We start from the raw sequence: 23,397 nt of genomic DNA on the forward strand, positions 1-23,397 counted from the left end.
CCAGTCGTAATACTTTAAGTAACTGTGGGAGCTAGTGGGTTTGTAGTGTACAGTGGTGGCCAGCTTATCCCCAAAAGTGGAAACAGAGATGTTGAGGGTGGGAAGGAAGGAGTCAGAGATATACCAGGTGAAGGTGAGAGCGAGGTGGAAATTGGAAGCAAAATTGACAAACTTTTTCAATTCTGGATGAGAGAGGGAAGCAACGCAGATGATGTCATCGATATTCCCAGAGAAAGAGTTGCAGGTGGGAGCTGGAGTAGGAATGCATCAAGCAAGGTTCCACATACCCGACACAGTGGCTCAGTGGTTAGTGCTGTTGCCTCACAGCACCTGGCACTTGGGTTCGATTCCAGCCTCGGGCGACTGTCTGTGTGGAGTTTGCACATTCTCCCCGTGTCTGCATGGGTTTTCTCCAGGTGCTCCGATTTCCTCCCACAATCCAAAGATGTGCAGGTTAGGTGAATTGGCCAGGCTAATTTGCCTGTTGTATTAGTCAGGAGTAAATGTAGAATAATAGGGTAGGGGAATGGGTCTGGGTGTGTTACTCTTCGGAAGGCCAGTGTGGACTTGTTGGGCCGAAGGGCCTGTTTCAATACTGTAAGGATACTATGATACCCACAAAGAGACTGGCAAAATTGGGCATACCCATGGCCACCCCTTTGACCTGAAGTAAGTGAGAGGTGTTAAAGGAGAAGTTGTTTTGGATGAGGATGGGCTTGGCCAAGGGGAGGAGGGTGGCGGTGGATGGGAATGGTTCAGGCCTTTCTTCCAGGAAAGGCAAAGAGCCCTGACACCATCCTGATGGAGGATGGACGTGTAAAGGGTCTGCACACCCACGGTGAAGTGGAGGCAGCCGGAACCCATGTACTGAAAATTCTGAAACTGACATAAAGTGTCAGAGGAATCGCAGATTAAGTGGGAAGGGACTGGACAAGGAAAGAAAAAATCAAATTGAGGGAGAAAGAGATGGGTTGTGTGGGGCATGAGCGGGCAGAAACAAGGGGTCTGCCCGGCTGTCCTGCTGTGCATTCTGGGAAGGAAGTGGAAGCGAGCTGTGCAGGATTGGGAGATTATGAGCTTGCAGGCAATGGCAGGAGATCACTGGGTGAATGTGATGGACGTGATGGTCTGGTATTCCATGGTGGGGTGATGGTCCAGGATCAGATAGGATAAATATCTGAGAGCAGGCTTTCAGCCTCAGTGACAGAGAGATCAGTCAGCCCAGACAGCACAAGCCTGTCGTGAGGCTTGATGACAAAGTCAGGGTTGCATCTGAGAGCACAGACTGCAATCAGATAAGAGGGAGATAGATTAGAAGGGCTAAGGGGGGAGCTGGGGGCAGAGAATTGAAACGACCAACGTCATGTCATTAGTTCTTGATAAGCAGGTGGAGTGCAGGTAAAAAGTCCGAGGGAGGGGTCCAGGTAGAGGGAGAGTGTTGGAGGTGGGTGACTGGGTCTGTGGGAAGGAGAGAGGACTCCTGTCCAAAGAAGTGAGCACAGGAGCAAGGGCAACGGAAGAAGATTTCAACGTCATGCTATGCCTGAAATTCATAAAGGTGGGGATGCAGAGGGATAAAACTGAGACCTGTGCACAGTACAGAACATTCAGCATCAGAGAGCGGTAGGTCAGGAGGGATGGTGAGTACGTAATGGGAGGTGGGGTTAGGAGAAGGGATGGAGTCAAAAGGAAAGGGAGATTCCTGAGAGCTGTGGGTATCTCTGAGTTATTGCATCATGTGTTCCTTAACGCTTGTAAGATAAAGAAAATGTCTCTTGAATGAGCCAGAGGATGAAGTGGAACTGGGAGGGGCGCAGGGCAGCTCTGAGCCAGCAGGAGGCAGTACTGATGGATTGAGAGGTGGAGAGTGTGCATATGGTGACACATGGCACTGTGTGTGGATCACAGGATATGGTGAGAACAGCTGTCTGAGGAACATTGAACATCATGGAGATACCTGTGATCCCACTGGATTCAAAAGATGATGGAATGAACATGGGGAGAGTCTGAGCTGGAGGGGTGTGATGTGGCTGTGGAAAAGAGTTTTGGCAATTACATTATTGAACATCAGCAGCAACAACAAAATTAATGTGTGAACAAGACAGAAGATTGAAATGGAAATTTGGTTGTGGAGAGGAGCAGGAGTACATGGAAGAGATGTGGCAGTGAGTTAGACACTTAAAAAAACCCAAATAATCTATGGATGCTGGAAATCAGAAACGGAGATTGCTGGAAAAATTCAGCAGGTCTGGCAGCATCTGTGGAGAGAATTCAGAGTTAACATTTCATTAATGGTAAGGTCCTGGGGAGTGTTGCTGAACAAAGAGACCTTGGAGTGCAGGTTCGTAGTTCTTTAAAAGTGGAGTCACAGTTGGACAGGAGGCGTTTGGTATGCTTTCCTTTATTGGTCAGAGTGTTGAGTACAGGAGTCGGGAGGTCATGTTGCGGCTGTACAGGACATTGGTTAGGCCACTGTTGGAGTATTGCGTGCAATTCTGGTCTTCCTTCTATCAGAAGAATGTTGTGAAACGTGAAAGGGTTCAGAAAAGATTTACAAGGATGTTGCCAGGTTTGGAGGGTTTGAGCTATGGGGAGAGGCTGAACAGACTGGGGCTGTTTTCCCTAGAGCGTCGGAGGCTGAGGGGGTAACCTTATAGAGGTTTATAAAATCATGAGGGGCATGGAGAGGGTAAATAGGCAAGTTATTTTCCCTGGGGTGGGAGAGTCCATAACTAGAGGGCATAGATTTAGAGTGAGAAGGGAAACATTTAAAAGGAACCTAAGGGGCAACTTTTTCACACAAAGGGTGGTGCGTGTATGGAATGAGCTGCCAGAGGAAGTGGTGGAGGTTTGTACAATTAGAGTATTTAAAAGGCAGCTGGATGGGTATATGAATAGGAAGGGTTTAGAGGGTTATGGGTTGAGAGTGTGTTGCTGGAAAAGCACAGCAAGTCAGGCAACATCCAAGGAGCAGGAAAATCAACATTTTGGGCCGGAGCCCTTAACCAGGAATCAGGAACGTCAATTCTGCTGCTCCTCAGATGCTGCCTGATCTGCTGCGCTTTTCCAGCAACACACTCTCAACTCTGATCTCCAGCATCTGCAGACCTCATGTTCTCCTTAGAGGGATATGGGCCAATTGCTGGCAAATGGGACAAGATTAGGTCAGGATACCTGGTCGGCATGGGCGAGTTGGACCGAAGTGTCTGTTTCCATGCTGTCCATCTCTATGACCTTTCTTCAGAACTGTTAGTAGCTGATAAAAGGTGGATATTTATACAGAAATGGGGGAGAGGGGAGAGTAAATGATAGGTGTAATGAAGCCCAAAGAAAGGTCAGTCTGGGGAATGAATAGCTGCTAATGGGTGCTGTTAGTAACTGACATTAGATAGTGTGTGGGTAGCAGCCTATATCATAACAGGAAATAAAACTTGTGGCCTTTCAAGTGATGTCTCCATCTGGGATCGGAATTATTCAAAAATTGCCATCAGCTGGGAACATAACATAGCACATCCTGTTTATTCCCTAGAATCATTCCATCCATGCACCACCCTCTGTGTGAAAATGTTGCCTCTCAGGTGACTCACAATTTCCCACTCACAAAGCCATACTGACCATCCCTAATCAGTCCTTGTCTTTCTAAATGCATGTAAGTCCTATCTCTCAGGATCCCCTCCAGCAATGCTAAAGTTAGTGTAGACAACATCAGTAAGATACCAAACAAATTGTTCCCCTCAGTGTTTACTGTGGACAAAGACATGGACATTGGGGAAATAAATAGTGATGTCTTACAAAGAGTCCACATTACAGAGGAGGAGCTGCTGGAGGTCTTAAAATGCATAAAGGTAGAGAAATCTCCAGCCCCTGTTCAGGTGAATCCAAGAACATTGTGGGAAGCTCGGGAAGAGATTACGGGTCCCTTTGCAGAGATACTTGTATCATCATCAGTCACAGGTGAGCTGCCAAAGGCGAGTACTATTACAACGTTTAAAAGACACGTGGGCAGGTACATGGACAGGAAGGGTTTGGAGGATAACGGGCCAAACCCAGGCAAATAGGACCAGTTCAATTAAGGACCTCTGGTTGGCATGGTCGTGTTGAACTACTGAAGGGTCTGTTTCTGTGTTGTATGACTCTGTGACTGTAGAGTCAATGTACATACAAAGGAGTGGATGAGTGGCAATCCTCCAACAATGAAAGAGTGAGCAATATGTTACATAGAAATGTAGGAGCAGGAGGAGACCATTTAGCCCCTCAAACTTATTCTACCATTCTGGATCATCTAACTCCATGCCATTTTCTTGAGTCCTTAGTGGCATCAATATCTAAGTATCTATCAATCTCTATCTTGAACATTCTCAATGACTGATTTTCTATAGCCTTTGGGGTAGAGAATTCCAAAGATGGCCTATAGTTTGAGTGAAGAAGTTCCTCCTCTTCTCAGTCTTAAATAGCCTGATCCTTATTCTGAAACTGTTCCTCCTGTTCTAGACCTCCCCCAGTCAAGGGGAGAACATCCTTTCTGCTTCCACTCTCTCTCATCCCTTAAGTTTCCTAAGTTTCAATGAGATCATTTCTCATTCTTCTAAAGCCTAGAGAATACACTCTCTGACTCCTCAGTTTTCCCTGATAGGACAGTCGCGCCAACCCAGTGATTAGTCTGGTTAACCTCCACTGCACTCCATCTATAGAGAGTATGTCCATCCAAAACTGCACACAATATTCCAGGCGCAGACTCACCAAAGTCCAGAAATATTGAAGCATGATATCTTTTTTACTGTACTCAAATCATCTTAGAATAAAGGCCAACAGATCATTTCCCTTCCTAATTACTTGCTGCACTTGGACGTTAGCTTTCAGTGATTTCTGAGCAATAACGCCAGACGTCAATACTTTCCAGTCTCCCACCATTTAGAAAATACGCTGTCGTTCAGGCCATCTGACCTAACCTTTATTGGGTCAGCAAGTCCCTGGTGTATCAGTAGGAGATAGTGAGGAGTGCAGATGCTGGAGAACAGCGTTGGAAAGTGTGGTGCTGGAGAAGCACAGCAGGTTTGGCAACATCCAAGGAGCAGGAGAGTCGACATTTCAGGCAGAAGCCCTTCATTTCTGATGAAGGACTTATGCTGGAAATATCGACTCGCTTGCTCCTGGGATGTTGTCTGACCTGCACTTTTCCAATGCCACACTTTTCAACCCCAGTGTGTCATTGTACAGGAAGAACTCCTGGAAGTGGAAACCAGGGCCTGAATGTGGTTATCTTGGGGCATTGACATGGAGAAGCTGGGGGGGGTGGGGTCGTGGTTTAATTAAGGCGCTGAAACTTAGACAGGCTTTTGACAGAATAATTTAGATTAACTGTACCCAGAGAAGGGCAGGTCAGAAGCCACGGATTTGAAATTATTGTCCAGAGAGGCAGAGTTGATGAAGAGAATTTTGAGGTGTTGCAATCTGGAATGAGCTGCAAGACAGGTTAGTGGGAGTAGATACAATAATAACTGGGGAGTATGTTTGAGTGAGAGAGCCTTTCAAAGGGCTAGCATAGGCACAGTGAGCCGAATGAACATTTCTTGTTTATATCATTCCTGATTCTGTGAGCACAGTGATCTTGCAGGGCTGGGCACTGAAGCATGTTACTTGTTGTTTGGTGGGGGTGTTCCTGTAGAGACATTAACTCACTGATTCTGGATGCTCTCTGTGTGATTGTGAACCAGGTTTTGATTTGTTTCAGGATTCGGGGATGTGTTTTCCATTATTGGCGTCAGGGAACCACAACCTGCTGCTAGCGAGGCTTTTGTCAAATTTGCAGAAGCTCATCGCAGTATCGAGAAATTTGGCATACGACTGCTGAAAACGGTGAAGCCAGTGAGTTTGTGATCTTCCTCCCACAGCATCACCGTGGAAACAGACTCCCTCTCCACTGCACCACCATGAAGCCAGGCTCCACCCCACCCCCACTTCATCACCATGGAAACAGACTCCCCTCCCCACTGCACCACCATGGAGACAGGCTCCCCTTCCTACTTCATCACCATAGAGACAGGCACCCCTTCATACTTCATCATCATGGGGAGGGCACCACTTCCCTCTGTGTCACCACGGAGACAGTCTCTTCCCTCCCAACGTCAGAGACATCACCCTCCATGCAGCATGGAATTGGGCTCTTTCCCTCCCACTGTTGCTGTGGTGACAGGCTCCAATTCCCACTGTGTTGCCATGGAGACAGGTTGTCCTTCTCAGTATCACTATCGAGACATTTACCCCCTCCAGGTATCACCATGGAGACTGACTCCCCTCTCCCAGCATCACCACAGAGACAGGCCCCTCCCCTGAGTGCTACCATACGTTCAGGCTCACTCCTCCCAGAATCATTATGGAGAGACGTTCCTCCCTGATCCCAGCATCACCATGGAAACAGGTCCCCTGTCTCCCAGCATCACCACATAGGCTCCTCCCCCCAATGTTACAATCGGTTCAGCCTCCTCCCTCCCAACATCACCACGGAGACAGGCTCCTCCCTGATCCCAGCATCACCATGGAGACAGGTCCCTTGCCTCCCAGCAGTACCAAAGAGACAGCCTCCTCCCCTCAGTGTTACCATGGATTTAGGCTCCCCCCCCTCCCAGTGTTACCATGGATTCAGGCTCCCCCTCCCAGAATGACAACTAGGACATGCCCAACCCCCCCCCCCCCCCCCCCCCCCCCCACACACACACACACACACATACACACACCCCACCCCACTGTCCCAGTGTCACCACGGAGATGGGCTCCCTTGATATGGTCCTGGTAGATTTGCTGAGTTACTGGAGATTTTATTTGATGCTATCCTTCCGTGTTCTCTGTGACACCCACTGCATTGCCACCCATGAGCATGCAATTGTTTAATCCCCTGAAGAATAATGTCCATTTGTTATTGAATGTTTCCTCCCACTGATTCATCACTGTTTTCTGTATTTGTAGATGCTGAGTGACCTGAACACTTACCTCAACAAAGCCATTCCTGACACCAAACTCACCATCAAAAAATATCTCGATGTTAAGTTTGAATATTTGGTACGTAGTCTGATCTCTTCCTTCAGTCGTCACCATTATTCTGACCTTAGGTGACCCAATCCCACCCATATGATCCATACCTCGATGCTGACTCCAACCCAACTAAGTCTCTCCTACAATATAACTAAGAGGTTGGCACTAGTCCTACAAACAGTGGCCAGGCCCATAGCAGTCTGCTCTTCTGCCTCTGCTGATATTTCCTGACCTCAGTTTTGAAATATATTTGTGTTGGCCCTTAGAAAGCAAGGCTGCAGAAATAATGATGGGGAAACAGGAAATGGCAGAGGAGTTGAATAGATATTTTGCGTTGTTCTTCACAGGAGAGGACATTAATAGCATTCCAAAAATACCATATACACTTGTGCATAGGTGAAATTTTGAAGATGGTTTTTTTAAAGTCTGAAGTTAGGAGGTAACTTATACATGAGGTATTGTTTTCCTCATATTTATCTATAAAACAGATAAAGTGGGAAATTTACCTTCCCAGCAGCCCCGGTTCTGGGACATTCAGGCTGCGGTGAACCGTGGCTAACTGAAACTCGTAATGGAGAGGTACGGCCAGCAGAATGGAAAGCCAGAGCAGAGCACAACGGGCAGGCTCACTGACTCATAAACGTTAATCTATGACTGTGAAGAACTAGGGGTAAAAAATGAGGTCTGCAGATGCTGGAGATCACAGCTGAAAATGTGTTGCTGGTTAAAGCACAGCAGGTTAGGCAGCATCCAAGGAATAGGAAATTCAATGTTTCGGGCATAAGCCCTTCATCAGGAGTGAGGAAGCCGGACAACTTATACATGAGATATATGGAAACTATAAGATGTTTTGGCCAAAATATGGGATGGCATACACAAGATCGACCTTGATGAAAATATATACGGTAATAAATAATTAATCAAAGGCCCAAAGAGGAAAGGAAATAAACACAATAACTAGCATTTCAGACAAAGGACTTGGAAAACTAATAGGACTAAAGATAAATGGACCTGATGGATTGCATCCTAGGATATTAAAAGAACGTTTGACAAGGTTCCCCATGGGAGACTGGTTAGCAAGGTTAGATCTTGTGGAATACAGGGAGAACTAGCCATTTGGATACATAACTGGCTTAAAGTTGGAAGACAGAGGGTGGTGATGGAGGGTTGTTTTTCAGACTGGAGACCTGTAACCAGTGGAATGCCACAAGGATCCTGCTGGGTCCTCTGCTTTTCATCATTTATATAAATGATTTGGATGCGAGCATAAGAGGTACAGTTAGTAAGTTTGCAGATGACACCAAAATTGTAGGTGTAGTGGACAGCAAAGAAAGTTACCTCAGATTACAACAGGATCTTGACCAGATGGGCCAATGGGCTGAGACGTGACAGATAGAGGTTAATTCAGATAAAGGCGAGGTGATGCATTTTGGGAAAGCAAATCTTTGCAGGACTTATACACTTAATGGGAAAGTCCTGGGGAGTGTTGCTGAACAAAGAGACCTTGGAGTGCAGGTTCATAGTTCCTTGAAAGTGGAGTCGCAAGTAGATAGGATTGTGAAGAAGGCGTTTGGTATGCTTTCCTTTATTGGTCAGAGTATTGAATACAGGAGTTGGGATGTCATGTTGCAGCTATACAGGACATTGGTCAGGTCACTGTTGGAATATTGTGTGCAATTCTAGTCTCCTTTCTATCGGAAAGCTGTTGTGAAACTTGAAAGGGTTCAAAAAAGATTTACAAGGATGTTGCCAGGGTTAGAGGATTTGATCTTTAGGGAGAGGCTGAACAGGCTGGGGCTATTTTCCCTGGAGTGTCGGAGGCTGAGGGGTGACCTGATAGAGGTTTACAAAATTTTGAGGGACATAGATAAGATAAATAAACAAAGTCTTTCCCCTGGAGTGGGGGCGTCCAGAACTAGAGGGCATAGGTTTAGGGTGAGAGGGGAAAGATATAAAAGACACCTAAGGGGCAACTGTTTGACATGAAGGGTAGTACGTGTATGAAATGAGTTGCCAGAGGAAGTGATGGAGGCTGGTACAATTACAGCATTTAAAGGCATTTGGATGGGTAAATGAATAGGAAGGGTTTGGAGGGATATGGGCCGTGTACTGGTAGGTGGGACTAGATTGGGTTGGGATATCTGGTCGGCATGGACGAGTTGACCTGAAGCGTCTGTTTCCGTGATGTACATCTTTATGACTCTAAGCAGCTACAGAGAATTGTAGTAACCTTCCAAAAATTTTCTCATTCTACAAAAATCCCAAAGGACTGTTTTAAAATCGTGATGGAAAAGGATAGAGCAGATCTAAAAGTTGAAGTTCTAAATTGGAGAAAGGAAAATTTTGATGGTATTAGGTAAGAACTTTCAAAAGCTGTTTGGAGGCAGATGTTTGCAGGTAAAGGGACGGCTGGAAAATGGGAAACCTTCAGAAATGAGATAACGAGAATCCAGGGACAGTATATTCCTGTCAGGGTGAAAGGGAAGGCTGGTAGGTATAGGGAATGCTGGATGACTAAAGAAATTGAGGGTTTGGTTAAGAAAAAGAAGGAAGCATATGTCAGGTATAGACAGATTAGATCGAGTGAATCCTTAGAAGAGTATAAAGGAATTAGGAGTATACTTAAGAGGGAAATCAGGAGGGCAAAAAGGGGACATGAGATAGCTTTGGCAAATAGAATTAAGGAGAATCCAAAAGGTTTTTACAAATATATTAAGGACAAAAGGGTAACTAGGGAGAAAATAGGGCCCCTCAAAGATCAGCAAGGCGATCTTTGTGTGGAGACACAGAAAATGGGGGAGATACTAAATGAATATTTAGCATCAGTATTTACTGTGGAAAAGGATATGGAAATAGATTACAGAGGAGGAAATGCTAGATGTCTTGAAATGGTTAAAGGTGGATAAATCCCCAGGACCTGATCAGGTGTACCCAAGAACTCTGTGGGAAGCTAGAGAAGTGATTGCAGGGCCTCTTGCGGAGATATTTGTATTATCAATAATCACAGGTGAGGTGCCAGAAGACTGGAGGTTGGCTAACGTAGTGTCACTATTTAAGAAGGGCGGTAAAGACAAGCCAGGGAACTATAGACCAGTGAGCCTGACCTTGGTGGTGGGCAAGTTGTTGGAGGGAATCCTGAGGAGCAGGATGTCCATGTATTTGGAAAGACAAGGACTGATTTGGGATAGTCAACATGGCTTTAAACAAAGTCTTTCCCCTGGAGTGGGGGAGTCCAGAACTAGAGGGCATAGATTTAGGGTGAGAGGGGAAAGATATAAAAGAGATCTAAGGGGCAACTGTTTCACACAGAGGGTAGTATATGTATGGAATGAGCTGCCAGAGGAAGTGGTGGAGGCTGGTACAATTATAACATTTAAGAGGCATTTGGATGGGTATATGAATAGGAAGGGTTTGGAGGGATATGGGCCGGGTGCTGGCAGGTGGGACTAGATTGGGTTGGGATATCTGGTCGGCATGGACGGGTTGGACCGAAGGGTCTGTTTCCATGTTGTACATCTCTATGACTCTCTGACTGGAAAATTGCCAATGTGACACCTTATTCAAGAAGGGAAACTGACAAAACCCAGCTAACTATAGACCAGTTACCTTAACGTCTATCATTGGGATAAAGTTCCAATCTTTTGTAATCAGATGCAATTATAGAGTATTTAGAAATACATAATCAAACAGAGGCAACACATTTTCATGAAGGGGAAATCATGTCTCACAAATTAATTACAATTCTTCAAGCTGGTCAGAAGCAGGGTAAAGAAAGGGGAAGCTGTAGGTGGAATATATTTGAATTTCTAAAACACATTTGATAGGGTACCTTGAGATAAGGCAACGTAATAACTGCCCATGGTGTTGGAGGGGAGTTTATTCGCATGGATAGAGGATTAGCTCATTAATGGATGATAGAGGGTTGGGATAAGGGGACTGTTTTCACAATGACAAACTGTCACTAGTGACATGGATCAGTGCTGAGGCTATTACTACTTACAATATGTATTGATGATCTAGATGAGGCAAGTGGATGAACTATAGCCAAGTTCACAAAAATGCATGGGATGCGGAACACACCAAATTTCTGCAGGGGCTGTAGACAAATTATGCGAATGGGCAAAAACTCGGCAGAAGGAATATAATGTGGGAAAACGTGATATTATGCATTTTGGCGGGAATAGTTAGTCATAGAGATACTCAGACCCTTCAGTTCAACTCATCCATGCTGACCAGATATTCTAAACTAATCTGGTCCCATTTGCCAGCACTTGGCCCATATCCCTCTAAACCCTTTCTATTCGTAAACCCATCCAGATGCTTTTCAAATGTTGTTATTGTACCAGCCTCCACCACTTCCTCTGGCAGCCTATTCCATACACATACCACCCTCTGTGAAAACGTTGCCCCTTAGGTCCCTTTTAAATCTTTCCCCTCACCTTAAACCTATGCCCTTTCGTTGTGAACTCCTCTACCCCAGGGAAAGACCTTGTTCCTATCCATGCGCCTCATGATTACTTACAGTGTGGAAACAGGCCCTTTGGCCCAACAAGTCCACACCGACCCTCCGAAGAGCAACCCACCCAGACCCATTCCCCTACATTTACTCCTTCACCTAACACTACGGGCATTTTAGCCTGGCCAATTCACCTAACCTGCACATTTTTGGACTGTGTGAGGAAACCCACACAGACACGGGGAGAATGTGCAAACTCCACACAGACAGTTGCCTGAGGTGGGAATTGAACCCAGGTCTCTGGCGCTGTGAGGCAGCGGTGCTAACCACTGTGTCACCCCAACAGCCCCAGCCTAATTATTTAAATGGAGAGAGACTGCAGAAAGCTACAGAGTAGAGGGATTTGGGAATTGTCTTGCCTGAATCACGAAAAGCTAACCCAAGTTTACCAGGAAATAGAGAAGGCAAGTGGAATGTTGGCTTTTATTTCAGAGGGAATGGAGTAAAGAAGTAAGGAGGTCCTGTGAAAACTATGCAAGGTACAAGTCAGACCACAGCTGAAATATAGTGAACAGTTTTATTATCTTTGTCTGAGGAAAGAAATTCTGACCTTTGAGGCAGTCCAGATGAGGTTCTCTATGATGACACTGTCTATGGAGGGACTCGAGGAGAAGTTAATTAGATTGGGCCTGTACTCACTGGAATTTAGAAAACTGAGAGTCAACTTTTTCGATACAGAAAAGGGGCTGACAGGGTGGATAAGGAGGGAGTGCTGCTCTGTCGTAGGGTCAGTGCTGAGGAAGTGCTGCTCTGTCGTAGGGTCAGTGCTGAGGGAGTGCCGCACTGTTGGAGGGTCAGTGTTGAGGGAATGCTGAACTGTCGGAGGGTCAGTGCTGAGGGAGTGCTGCACTGTCGGAGGGTCAGTGCTGAGGGAGTGCTGCACTGTCGGAGAGTCAGTGTTGAGGGAGTGCTGCACTGTCAGAAGGTCGGTGTTGCACTGTCGGGTCAGTGTTGAGGGAGTGCTTAACTGTCAGAAGGTGAGTGCTGAGGGAGTGCTGCACAGTCAGGGGTCAGTGTTGAGGGAGTGCTTAACTGTCAGAGGGTGAGTGCTGAGGGAGTGCTGCACAGTCAGAGGGTCAGTGCTGAGGGAGTGCTACACTGTCAAAGGGTCAGTGCTGAGGGAGTGCTGCACTGTTGGAGGGTCAGTGCTGAGGCAGTGCTGCACTATCAGAGGGTTAGTGCTGAGGGAGTGCTGCACTGTCAGAGGGTCTGTATTGAGGAAGTGCTGCACTATCGGAGGGTCAGTACTGAGGGAGTGCTGCTCTGTTGGAGTTACCACATTTTGAATGAACATTTGAACCTTAAATTTCCATCCTGTCTGCTTTCTCAGGTAGATGTACAAAACTCCAGGAAGAGTGGGGACGTCTCCCCAATTTCTTCAAACAACCATTAACTTCACAATCACAATCACTGCAATGGATATATGATTCTCCTAAAATACTGACTATGTTTGTAAATGCTATAAAGTGCAGTGGAAAGTCTGGAGTTGGGTGTTGATCACTTTGAGCATCTGGGAATCAGGGACTTCAGTTAACTGGGAGGGATGCAGGTGTAGATGGGAGAGGATGAGAATTAACTGGGAGGGATTGGATATAAAAAGGAGGAGATGGAGTTATAAATGGGAGGGGATTGGAATTAAATAGGAGGGATGTGGATTTGAAGGGAATGGATTGTGGGTTTAAATGGGAGGGATGTGGACAAAATGGGAGGGGATTAGGTTCAAATGTGGGAGTAGGGACTCAAATAGGAGGGGATGGAGATGTGGGTATGATTAGGAGGGATGGAGATACAAACGGGAGGTGTTGCAGGTATGTGGAAGGAATTGCTGTTTTCCCTGACTCAGTCTCCCTTTTTCCTTGCAGTCATATTGCTTGAAGGTGAAAGAGATGGATGATGAAGAATACAGCTGCATAGTGAGTGAACCCTGCCCACTCTCTCTGAGCGCTGCCTGACGCTGTTGTGAGTGGCTGCTGTTATAGTAGCCACTGATTTGTACACAGCTGATCAGGACTCGATACAACACTGACAGGGGATGAGGTTGTGTGTTCACTCCAGCTGGGTGCACAGGACACTCCAGTCCTGAGGCAACTCCAGGGTGGGGTTTGGGCACTCTCAGGGGAATTGGGAGAGTAATCTTGTTTGATCGTTGTGGAACAATCTCTGATGTTGAAGCTTGTGGGTTCAGTATCCTCCCTCCTCCCCATGTTGTGACCTGATGTTGTGCTGCTGTGGCCCAGTGAGTGGTTGTGGTGTATTGCTGTCTCTGTTTCTCTGTTTAAGTTCTTTCTCTCCCTCCCATCTCCCCTGCTCATTGTCATGGCCAGGCTCTGCAGGAGCCTCTGTACCGAGTTGGCACAGGAAACTACGAATACCGCCTAATCCTCCGCTGTCGTCAGGAGGCCCGAGCGCGTTTCGCCAAAATGAGGAAGGACGTTTTGGAGAAAATTGAACTTTTGGACCAAAAACATGGTTAGTTTTAACTTAGTTAACGTGTACAGATTGTTCAATGATCGGTCCTCCTGAGCCTGGAGGTGTCAGGATCAGGCCAGTGATAGCATGGGGTCAGCTTGGCAGAGTGGGGTCAGAGGTTGCTTGGAGAGAAGTCAGGGGTTGGCGGGGTGGAGTCGGGTTGGCAGAATTGGGTCGGGGTCATGGAGATGAAGGCTGCATCGCTGCCTCCTGTGCTGGACCTGTTCAAGGGTCAGGGGTTGGTGGGGTGGGGTCAGGAGTTTGTGGGAGAGGGTCAGAGGTTGGCAGGGTGGGGTCAGGGGTTGGTGGGGTGGGGTCAGGGGTTGGCAGAATGGGGTCAGGGGTTGGTGGGAGACGGTCAGGGTTGGCAGAATGGGATCAGGGGTTGGTGGGAGACGGTCGGGGTTGGTGGGAGAGGGTCAGGGGTTGGTGGGGTGTGGTCAGGGGTTGCTGAGAGAGGGTCAGGGGTTGGCAGGGTGGGGTCGGGTTGGCGGGGTGGGGTCAGTGGTTGGTGGGGTGGGGTCGGGTTGGTGGTAGAGGATCAGGGTTGGCAGGGTGGGGTCAGGGTTGGCGAGAGAGGGTCAGAGGTTGGTGGGAGAGGGTCAGAATTGGTGGGGTGGGGTCAGGGGTTGGTGGGAGAGGGTCAGAGGTTGGTAGGGTGGGGTCAGGGGTTGGCGGGGTGGGGTCAGGGGTTGGTGGGGGAGGGGCAGGGTTGGCAGGTGGGGTCAGCTGTAGCTGAGTGGTCTCTGCGTGTTCTGGGGTAATACTGGTGGTGACTGAGTTGGTTCAAGGGCTGACGGGGTTTGGGTGGTTACAGCCTTTGGGTGGGTTGGAGGCAATAGAGACAGGTTGGGAGTTAATGGAGATGAGTCAGGAGCAATGGTGTGGGGTCAGGGGTTAATGGAGTTGAGTCAGTGCATGCTGGTCTGGGGAAGGGACTGTCCTCGTGCCCTTTGCTGTGGATATCGAGTGTGCTTTGGAATGTCCTGAGACCATGAACAGTGCTATGTAAATGCAAACCTTAAGAACAAAGGAGTGGGAGCTAAGCCTTCTGTCCCTTCAAACCCTGCTGCACCACTCAATAAGATCACAGTTGAGTTATTGGTGGCCTTGCATTTTTCTGTCTGCCCCCCCCCACCCTAACTGTTAACTCCCTCTATCAATGATGTACCTCAGCCAGCCTAGAGCCCATTCAATGAGCCAGCCTTCACCGCCTCCTGTGAAAGAGAATTCCATAGTCAATTAGACAAACTGCAGTGACAGTGGGACCTTCAGAAGTGACTTATTGAACGATGGGGAGGGTTAGATTAAGATAACAGAAAGCAGAGAGACAAGGCGACTGTCTGTGTGGAGTTTGCACATTCTCCCCATGTCTGCGTGGGTTTCCTCCGGGTGCTCCGGTTTCCTCCCACAGCCCAAAGATGTGCAGGTCAGGGAGGATTGGCCATGCTAAATTGCCCCTAGTGTCCAGAGATGTTTTGGTTAGATGGCTTAGCTGTGGGGAATGCAGGGTTACAGGGATAGAGTACAAAGGTGGGTTTGGGTGGGATGTTCTTCAGAGGGTTGGTGTGGACTGAGTTGGCCGAATGGCCTGTTTCAGCACTGTAGCCTCCACAGAGTGTTCACTGACTGAAGTAGGCCTTGCCAAAGGGAATTTGATATGCTTCTGATGAGAAAGAGGAGAGGTGGGACAGGTTACTCTGGCAGTGTGCTCACATGGAGATGAAGGCTGCATCGCTGCCTCCTGTGCTGGACCTGTTCCACGATCCTGTGAAACTGTCTGTCTTTTATAAGGCCAGTACTCACACTGGTCTGGAGTCAGATCTAGGCAATATACTAACTGGGCAATGGAAGGGAAAGAGAACAACCAGGGAACAGTGACTTTAACTTAATCAGTAGAATGGTCAAAGTGAACGGAACTACTGAAAGAAGCCCCTCTCAGTGAAGTAACTTGGGGACTGGAGCAGAGATTGTCCCTGAACAAGGGGAAGCCTTCGATCTGGAGGCAGCTCTCACAAATGGCAGTAGCTTCTCCAGAAACTATGAGTTCATGTTCTCTGCTCAAAGAGAGGTCCAATCCAGAGCTCCTCATCCTCTATCCTGGACACAAGAGGGGGATAACTCCCGAATCCCCCTCAGCTAAACCAGAGATTGAACGGTGTGCATTGCCACTCTGGCCTCCTGAGGAATCCATGTTGCTGTTGCATGTCACAACCTGGAGTTCTGGTTCATGATGACAGAGACTGCAGTTTCTTTCTGTCCCGCTCTCCAGTCTGCAGTTGGTGGGCGCTGGAAAGATTTATAATTGATAGACTATTTATCCAAGTTGTGATGTGGGACTTGACCTCAGAGCATCTGACCCAGAGGCAGGAATACTGACCTCTGTGCTACCAGACTTATTCTCCTTCAAAAACAAGAGCAGTTAAAATGAGGATTAATAAAACAAATTTGGGATTTCTAGTGCGAAGGAAACTTCATAGTCTCACTCCAATCTCGCTCCTGACTATCCCACCCTTTTCATATCCCCCTTTAACCCCCAGACTCCAAACCCATCCTACACTACCCTCCCTTCAGCTCCCATCTATACATGGCACGCACTAACTGAGGGAAGGAACAAGTATGCACACAAAAAGGGAGAGAGGCCAGAGGTGTGGTAGACAATGAATGTGATTGAACAACTCGGGAGAACTATGGACAAGTTTGCCAAACGTTGGTGGGATGAAAGATGATGGAACCTTTACCCAAAGGCAGAGAGACTGCCTTTTTAATCTACAGTGCAGATTTCAAAAGGGAAAGCCAGGCTTGACCACACTAAATCAAATTCTTTGAAGAGCTCCCATTCACTTGAACCTAGATCTTCAGCTCTGAAGATCAAACGCTAACAGATATTATGAGTTGTTTGTGAGGATCTCAGACAAAATTGGGATTGGGTCAAGATTATTTTGAGGAAATACTGATGTGGTGACCTGGTACAATCCATGTACTGTGGGTTAACCCCAGAATGTCCTTGGGGACAGAGTTCAAGGATTTTGACCCAGTGACACTGAAGGGATGGCAACATACTGCCTCGTCTGGAGGGTTTGAGGGGGAGACTGAATAGGCTGGGGCCTACCTTTCCTGGAGTGTCGGAGGCTGAGAGGTGACTTATAGAGGTTTATAAAACCACAAGAGTTATGGATAGGGTGAGTAGCTACGGTCATTTTCCCAAAACTAGAGGACATGGGTTTAAGGTGAGAGGAGAAAGATGTTAAAAAGACCTGAGGGGCAACCTTTTTACACAGAGGGTGGTTCATATGTGGAATGAACTGCCAGAGGAAGTAGTAGTTGCAGGCACAGTTACAACGTTTAAAAGACATTTGGACAGGTATATGAACAGGAAAGCTTTAGAGGGATATGGGCTAAATGCAGGCAAGTAGGACTAGTTTAGAGCCATCAAGATTACAGCATGGAAACAGACCCTTCGGTCCAACCCGTCCATGCCGACCAGATATCCCAACCCAATCTAGTCCCATCTGCCAGCACCCGGCCCATATCCCTCCAAACCCTTCCTATTCATATACCCATCCAGATGCCTCTTAAATGTTGCAATTGTACCAGCCTCCACCACTTCCTCTGGCAGCTCATTCCATACCCGTACCACCCTCTGCGTGAAACAGTTGCCCCTTAGGTCTCCTTTGTATCTTTCCCCTCTCAACCTAAACCTATGCCCTCTAGTTCTGGACTCCCCGACCCAGGGAAAAGACTTTGCCTATTTATCCTATCCATGCCCCTTATAATTTTATAAACCTCTATAAGGTCACCCCTCAGCCTCTGACGCTCCAGGGAAAACAGCCCCAGCCTGTTCAGCCACTCCCTGTAGCTCAAATCCTCCAACCCTGGCAACATCCTTGTAAATCTTTTCTGAACATGTTCAAGTTTCACAACATCTTTCCGATAGGAAGGAGACCAGAATTGCGCGCAGTATTCCAACAGTGGCCTAACCAATGTCCTGTACAGCCGCAACATGACCTTCCAACTACTGTACTCACTACTCTGACCAATAAAGGAAAGCATACCAAACGCCTTCTTCACTATCCTATCTACCTACGACTCCACTTTCAAGGAGCTATGAACCTGCACTCCAAGGTCTCTTTGTTCAGCAACACTCCCCAGGACCTTACCATTAAGTGTATATGTCCTGCTAAGATTTGCTTTCCCAAAATGCAGCATCTGAATTTATCTGAATTAAACTCCATCTGCCACTTCTCAGCCCATTGGCCCAGATCCTGTTGTAATCTGAGATAACCCTCTTCGCTGTCCACTACACCTCCAATTTTGTTGAGTTTGGGAAACTTGGCATGGATGAGTTGGACCGAAGGGTCTGTCTCTGTGCTGTGTGACTCTAAGACTCTAGCAATCAAATGGTGGACAACGGTAGTTTAATAGACTGAATATATTTTGATTTTCTAAAATGCCCTCATATCATAGAATTAACTTATGGCCAGAACATGTGGAGTCAAGGAATAGCTTGAAATAGTGAGCTGGCTTAACAGAAAACAGAGTAGGTTTAAGGTTTAAACCGATGTTCCACAAAGATCAAGTAAAAGCAAAATACAGCAGATGCTGGAAATCTGCAATAAAAACAAAATGCTGGAAAAAACTCAGCAGGTCGGACTGCATCTGTGGAGAGAGAAAACCAGAGTTCACATTTTGAGTCCAGTGATCCTTCTTCCGAATTTCATGTTCCTCTAGAAATATTAACTGTGTTCCTCTCTCCACACCAGCTGCTTTTTGATTATTCCATGTAAAGTCAGTTCAGTTTACAGCCCCCTCTCATAACCCCGTATCCCACTCCTCCCACCATTGTCTGTTCCATTCTCATTGCGTCCTGCCACCGTAGACCTGGAGCTGACTCTGGTCTGTTCTAATTCTCAGTTCAGGACATCGTGTTCCAGCTCCAGCGCTTTGTCTCTGCGATGTCCAAATACTACGATGAATGTTACGCTGTCTTAAAAGATGCGGATGTGTTTCCCATTGAGGTGGATTTGACGAAAACAATGTTGAACTACAGTCCCAAGGATATTTATACCGACGCAGAGGAAGAGGATGAGAAGGAGAATGAGGAAAATGGAGAGAAATTATTTGATGATGAATAGAACTTATTTTCCTGTCTGGACAGAAAATTGAGTCCCTTTACACAATCAAATCTGAAATGTGCTGTGTATAGTGTGAGTAATGAACTGTTATATTTATGTCTCAAATGGATGCAACCATTAATCCCCATTAGGTCCTTACACTAAATACAAATGTTTTATGGGCACGCACTTTATTCACACCTGACCTTGTTTTAATGTGTCCTGTTCAGTGTGTCCTTTGTGTCTGAGTCTTTAGGCATGAGGGATGTGCAGTTCTGTGCCTATATGAAGCTAACAGTAGTGACAACCCTTTGTTTCATGTTAACCTATTCACCAAGGGACTTGTGTTTTTGACTCAGGCATTCCCCCACCTCAACAAACATCACTCACGTGGTCCTGAGGTTTTCTTTATTCTCTTGTGGGATGTGGGTGTCATTGGCTGGGCCAGCATTTATTGCTCATGCCCTTGAGAAGGTGGGGCAGAGAGCTGCTTTCCTGAAAAACTGCAGGCCATGTGCTGGAAGTAGACCCTCAATTCCAGGATTTTGACTGGAAGGAACAGCAATATATTTCCAAGTCAGGATAGCGAGTGGAGGGAAACTTGCAGGTGTTCCCATGTATCTACTGCCCTTGTCCTTCTAGACAGAAGTTGACATGGGTTTGGAAGGTGCTGTCTAAGGATCTTTACTGAATTTCTGCAGTGCATCTCGTAGACAGTATACACTGCTGCTACTGAGCGTCAGTGGCGGAGGGAGTGGGTGTTTGTGGATGTGGTGCCAATCAAGTGGGCTTGCTTTGTCCTTGTTTGTCCTGGTGTTTTAAGCAGAGTTATAAATTATCTGATGATAGGGATTCGGGTCACAGCTGTGAAATTCCTTATTTTGCATTGAGAAAGTGAGGGTTGTCCCAGTGATTTTCAGATGGGCAGACCACAAAGATCAGCGCTGGGACCTCAACTATTGGCTGGCTGTGAAGTATCCAAATTCACTGATGTTCCAAAGCTGGGTGAAGAAATTCAGTTGTGAAGAGAGTGCAACCAGTCTGCAATAGTCAGGGGTTAAGATGGGCTAAATGTCCTCCTCTGCCATTTATGTATCTTTGAGAGTGAATGGTGAAGGTGGCAGGAATGTTTTTTTAGATGATGAGAAGCTGTTCTGGCCAGTGCTCAGGGAGAGAAGTTCAGAAGGCAAATGGTATGATGGTTCTTTGGAAAAGGGCTTTGGGTTAAGAAAAAGAAAAGCTTGCACAGGTGGAGAGTGCTCTGATGGAAGCACGTTTGGAGATATCCATTTATTTGTATATTTTGACCTGTGTGTTATCTGTCGAAGGTCAGTTAGGATCCTGTTGAACGGCCTTTTTTCAGCTCCTCCTTGCTATGCTTTTGTTGCTTCCATTTAACACCTTTCTGAGCACCAGGTGACATACAACTTTCTGATCAAGAAGAATGGTTTCTGAATTGAGAGAACTTGAGAGGTCATAAGGCACCTGTACCTTTAAAAAGCTTGCATCAATACCATCTAGGCATTTTCACTCCTTAGTTTCTTCATTAGTCAATAATTGGTAGGACAGAGCTGGTAGGTCATTGAAAAAGGTCAGATTTTATTGATGCTTTCCTCCTGGTGCTCATCAGGACATATTGCAAGAATCCCAATTCGAGAAGGAGGCCAATATTTTTATTGCAAGAAAGGTAAGTGCTGATTCATTGGCAAGTGGATTTTGGTTAAGGCATATCCATGGCTTTAAGTGGACGGCCGAGAAGCTGTGTGCAAGGAATTATGCAGACATCCAACTGAGGATTGTCCGTTGGATTTGCCATGTGGTACGCTTGCATGAACAGGATGATACATGTATTAATACAAATGGCTCTGTTCCTTGCAGACAGCAAAATATGCACATACAGTGCCTGGTTCAACTGGACAAATATGTGTCAGCTGTTCACTGGTTCTTTTTTGCAGGGCATTGCCCTGATCAATCAGAGTTGACCTGCCTGCTTTCAAATTTAAACAAAGCCTGGCAGTTAACTGTCAATCGGAGGTAGACAGGTAGGAAGTTGGAAGAACACAGCAAGTCAGGCTGCATCAGGAGGTGGAGAAGTCAATATTTCAGGTGTAACCTTTCTCTGTAACTCAGCTAACTGTCAATCAGCATTAATGGTACATTCTCCATGGCGATATCTCTGACACTGAGTCCATGGGCCACCCAGTCAGCATTTGACACTGAGTCCACGGGCCACCCAGTCAGCATTTGACACTGAGTCCACGGGCCACCCAGTCAGCATTTGACACTGAGTCCACGGGACACCCAGTCAGCATTTGCTTCCCTTGCTGTATCTAGGCTGGTTTTCCCCTTGAATTGGTGTTCTTGCAAAATGTTTTGACAAGTGCAAGACAACAAGCTTTGACCAAATGTGCCTTTTTTCAACAATACTCAGGTTCTACAATCGTGATAATTTACTGATGGTCGTTGTGATGAGTCCGTGTCCCTGATTCACACTCTCTGTGGGTTGTGATGGTCTGTCCTGGTACCCACACCCTTGACTGCAACATGATCACAAGTCATTATCTAGTGTCTTAGCATTTGCTTGGTTTCATTACCAACACCATAACTGAGAGTTTTTAAGGATTGACCTTGATCACCATCTTATATTTTTGGATCATTATGAATGTTTCTGTGTTGATTTTGATAGCCCTTGCACATTTCTTTTACATGGTTCTTCCTTCTTGTAGCTTATGCCAACATTCCCTGTGAGCTGTGGAGTTGAGTTGCATGGTAATCTGAATAGACCACGTGGCTCTTATACTCTTACAGGATTGCACACTGAAAGAAAGAGTCGTTTACACCTACAGGACCTCTGGCTTTTACTATTGGTTTTGTTACATTCTCACTTTATTCGGGTCTGTGCTGTTTTGCTGTTGGGGGGAGTTCTGTGCTTCATCTTTCAGCTTTATGTTGGTCCTTTCCCTTTTTAAATGTCCAGAGCAGTTTTATCTTGCCTCTTTGGGGAATGAACAGGTTTGGTAAAACATTAAATCCTTTATTGAATGTTTTTCATTAATCTCCTGTCTTTTTATCTGTGAATGGATTTGCACAGTTCAGTGTGGACAGTATCTGCCTCTTCCCATTGAAGTTGCCCTTCCCTAAATCCAAAGTCTTGGCTATTTCACCATTTCTCCCTTTCAAGCATATTGTGCTCAGTCATATTTGGGATACTATTGGGTAAATATTCACGAGGTACTAACCTGTTCACTCATTCATAAAGCTGATATATGAACAAGAGTAGCTATTCACTCCTTCAAGTCGACTCCACCATTCATAATCATACAATAAAACACCATCCAGGACAAAGCAGCCCACATGACTGGACCACATCCACAACCATCCACTCACTCCACCACCAATGCTCAGTAACAGCAGTGTGTTCTATCTACAAGAAATTCACCAAAAGTCTTCAGATAGCACATTCCAACTCATGACCACTTCCATCCACAAGGACAAAGGCCGTAGATACTTGAGAACATCACCATGTGCAAGTTCCTCATCAAATATCTCACCACCCTGACTTGGAAATATATCACCGTTCCTCCACCGCCATTGGGTCAGAATCCTGGAATGGCCTCCACAAGGGTATTGTATGTCAACTCAAAGTGGGTGGACTGCAGTGGTTCAAGAAGGCAGCTCACCCCCACTTTCTCAAGGGCAAGGGATGGGCACTGGCTAGTCACCGACACTCAGCCCATGAATGAGGAATAAAAGAGATCATGGCTGATCTGATTTTAACTTCAGTTCTACATTTTTGCATATCCTTGATTAACTTTCACCCTTTTTGTCATCAAGAATGTATCTATGTCCATCTTCATATTTAAAGAATGCTACTTTGGAATTACCTTGCTCAAAGATGCACAGTCTTTAAATATTTTCACACACAAACCACTCACTAGAAAAATTGCCCCTCATGTTTTTAAATCTTTCTTCTGTCACCTTAAAAATATGCCCCTGGTCTTGAAATACCCCATCTAGAGAATAGACACCTCTCCATTCACCTTATCTATGCTTAGCATGATTGGTAAATCTCTATAAGGTCACCCCTCAAACTCCCCAGCTCCAGTGAAAAAAAGTCGCAGCCTCTCTCCATTACTCAAACCTCCAATTCCCAGCAACATTCTGGTAAATCTCTTCTGAACCAGTTTAATAATGTCCTCCTTATAACAGGGTGACCAGAATTCAGTACTCCAGAAGAGGCCTCACCAATGTCCTGTACAACCTCAACAT

General features: G+C 46.3%; 1 protein-coding gene across 2 annotated transcripts in view; it reads left to right on the forward strand.

Moving 5' to 3' along the window:
- Positions 1-22,174, forward strand: part of pick1 (protein interacting with prkca 1) — a 39,445-nt gene extending 17,271 nt beyond the window's left edge. For both annotated transcript variants that reach the window (XM_060849420.1, XM_060849419.1), the window contains 5 exons: positions 5,732-5,865; positions 6,964-7,056; positions 13,408-13,458; positions 13,870-14,014; positions 18,929-22,174. In XM_060849420.1, coding sequence (XP_060705403.1) covers positions 5,732-5,865; positions 6,964-7,056; positions 13,408-13,458; positions 13,870-14,014; positions 18,929-19,149 — 644 coding nt within the window. In that variant the 3' untranslated portion in view covers positions 19,150-22,174. The remainder of the gene's footprint in view (positions 1-5,731; positions 5,866-6,963; positions 7,057-13,407; positions 13,459-13,869; positions 14,015-18,928) is intronic.
- The last annotated feature ends 1,223 nt before the right edge of the window (positions 22,175-23,397 follow it).

The sequence above is a fragment of the Hemiscyllium ocellatum genome, chromosome 33, assembly GCF_020745735.1.
Source record: "Hemiscyllium ocellatum isolate sHemOce1 chromosome 33, sHemOce1.pat.X.cur, whole genome shotgun sequence".
NCBI lineage: Eukaryota > Metazoa > Chordata > Chondrichthyes > Orectolobiformes > Hemiscylliidae > Hemiscyllium > Hemiscyllium ocellatum.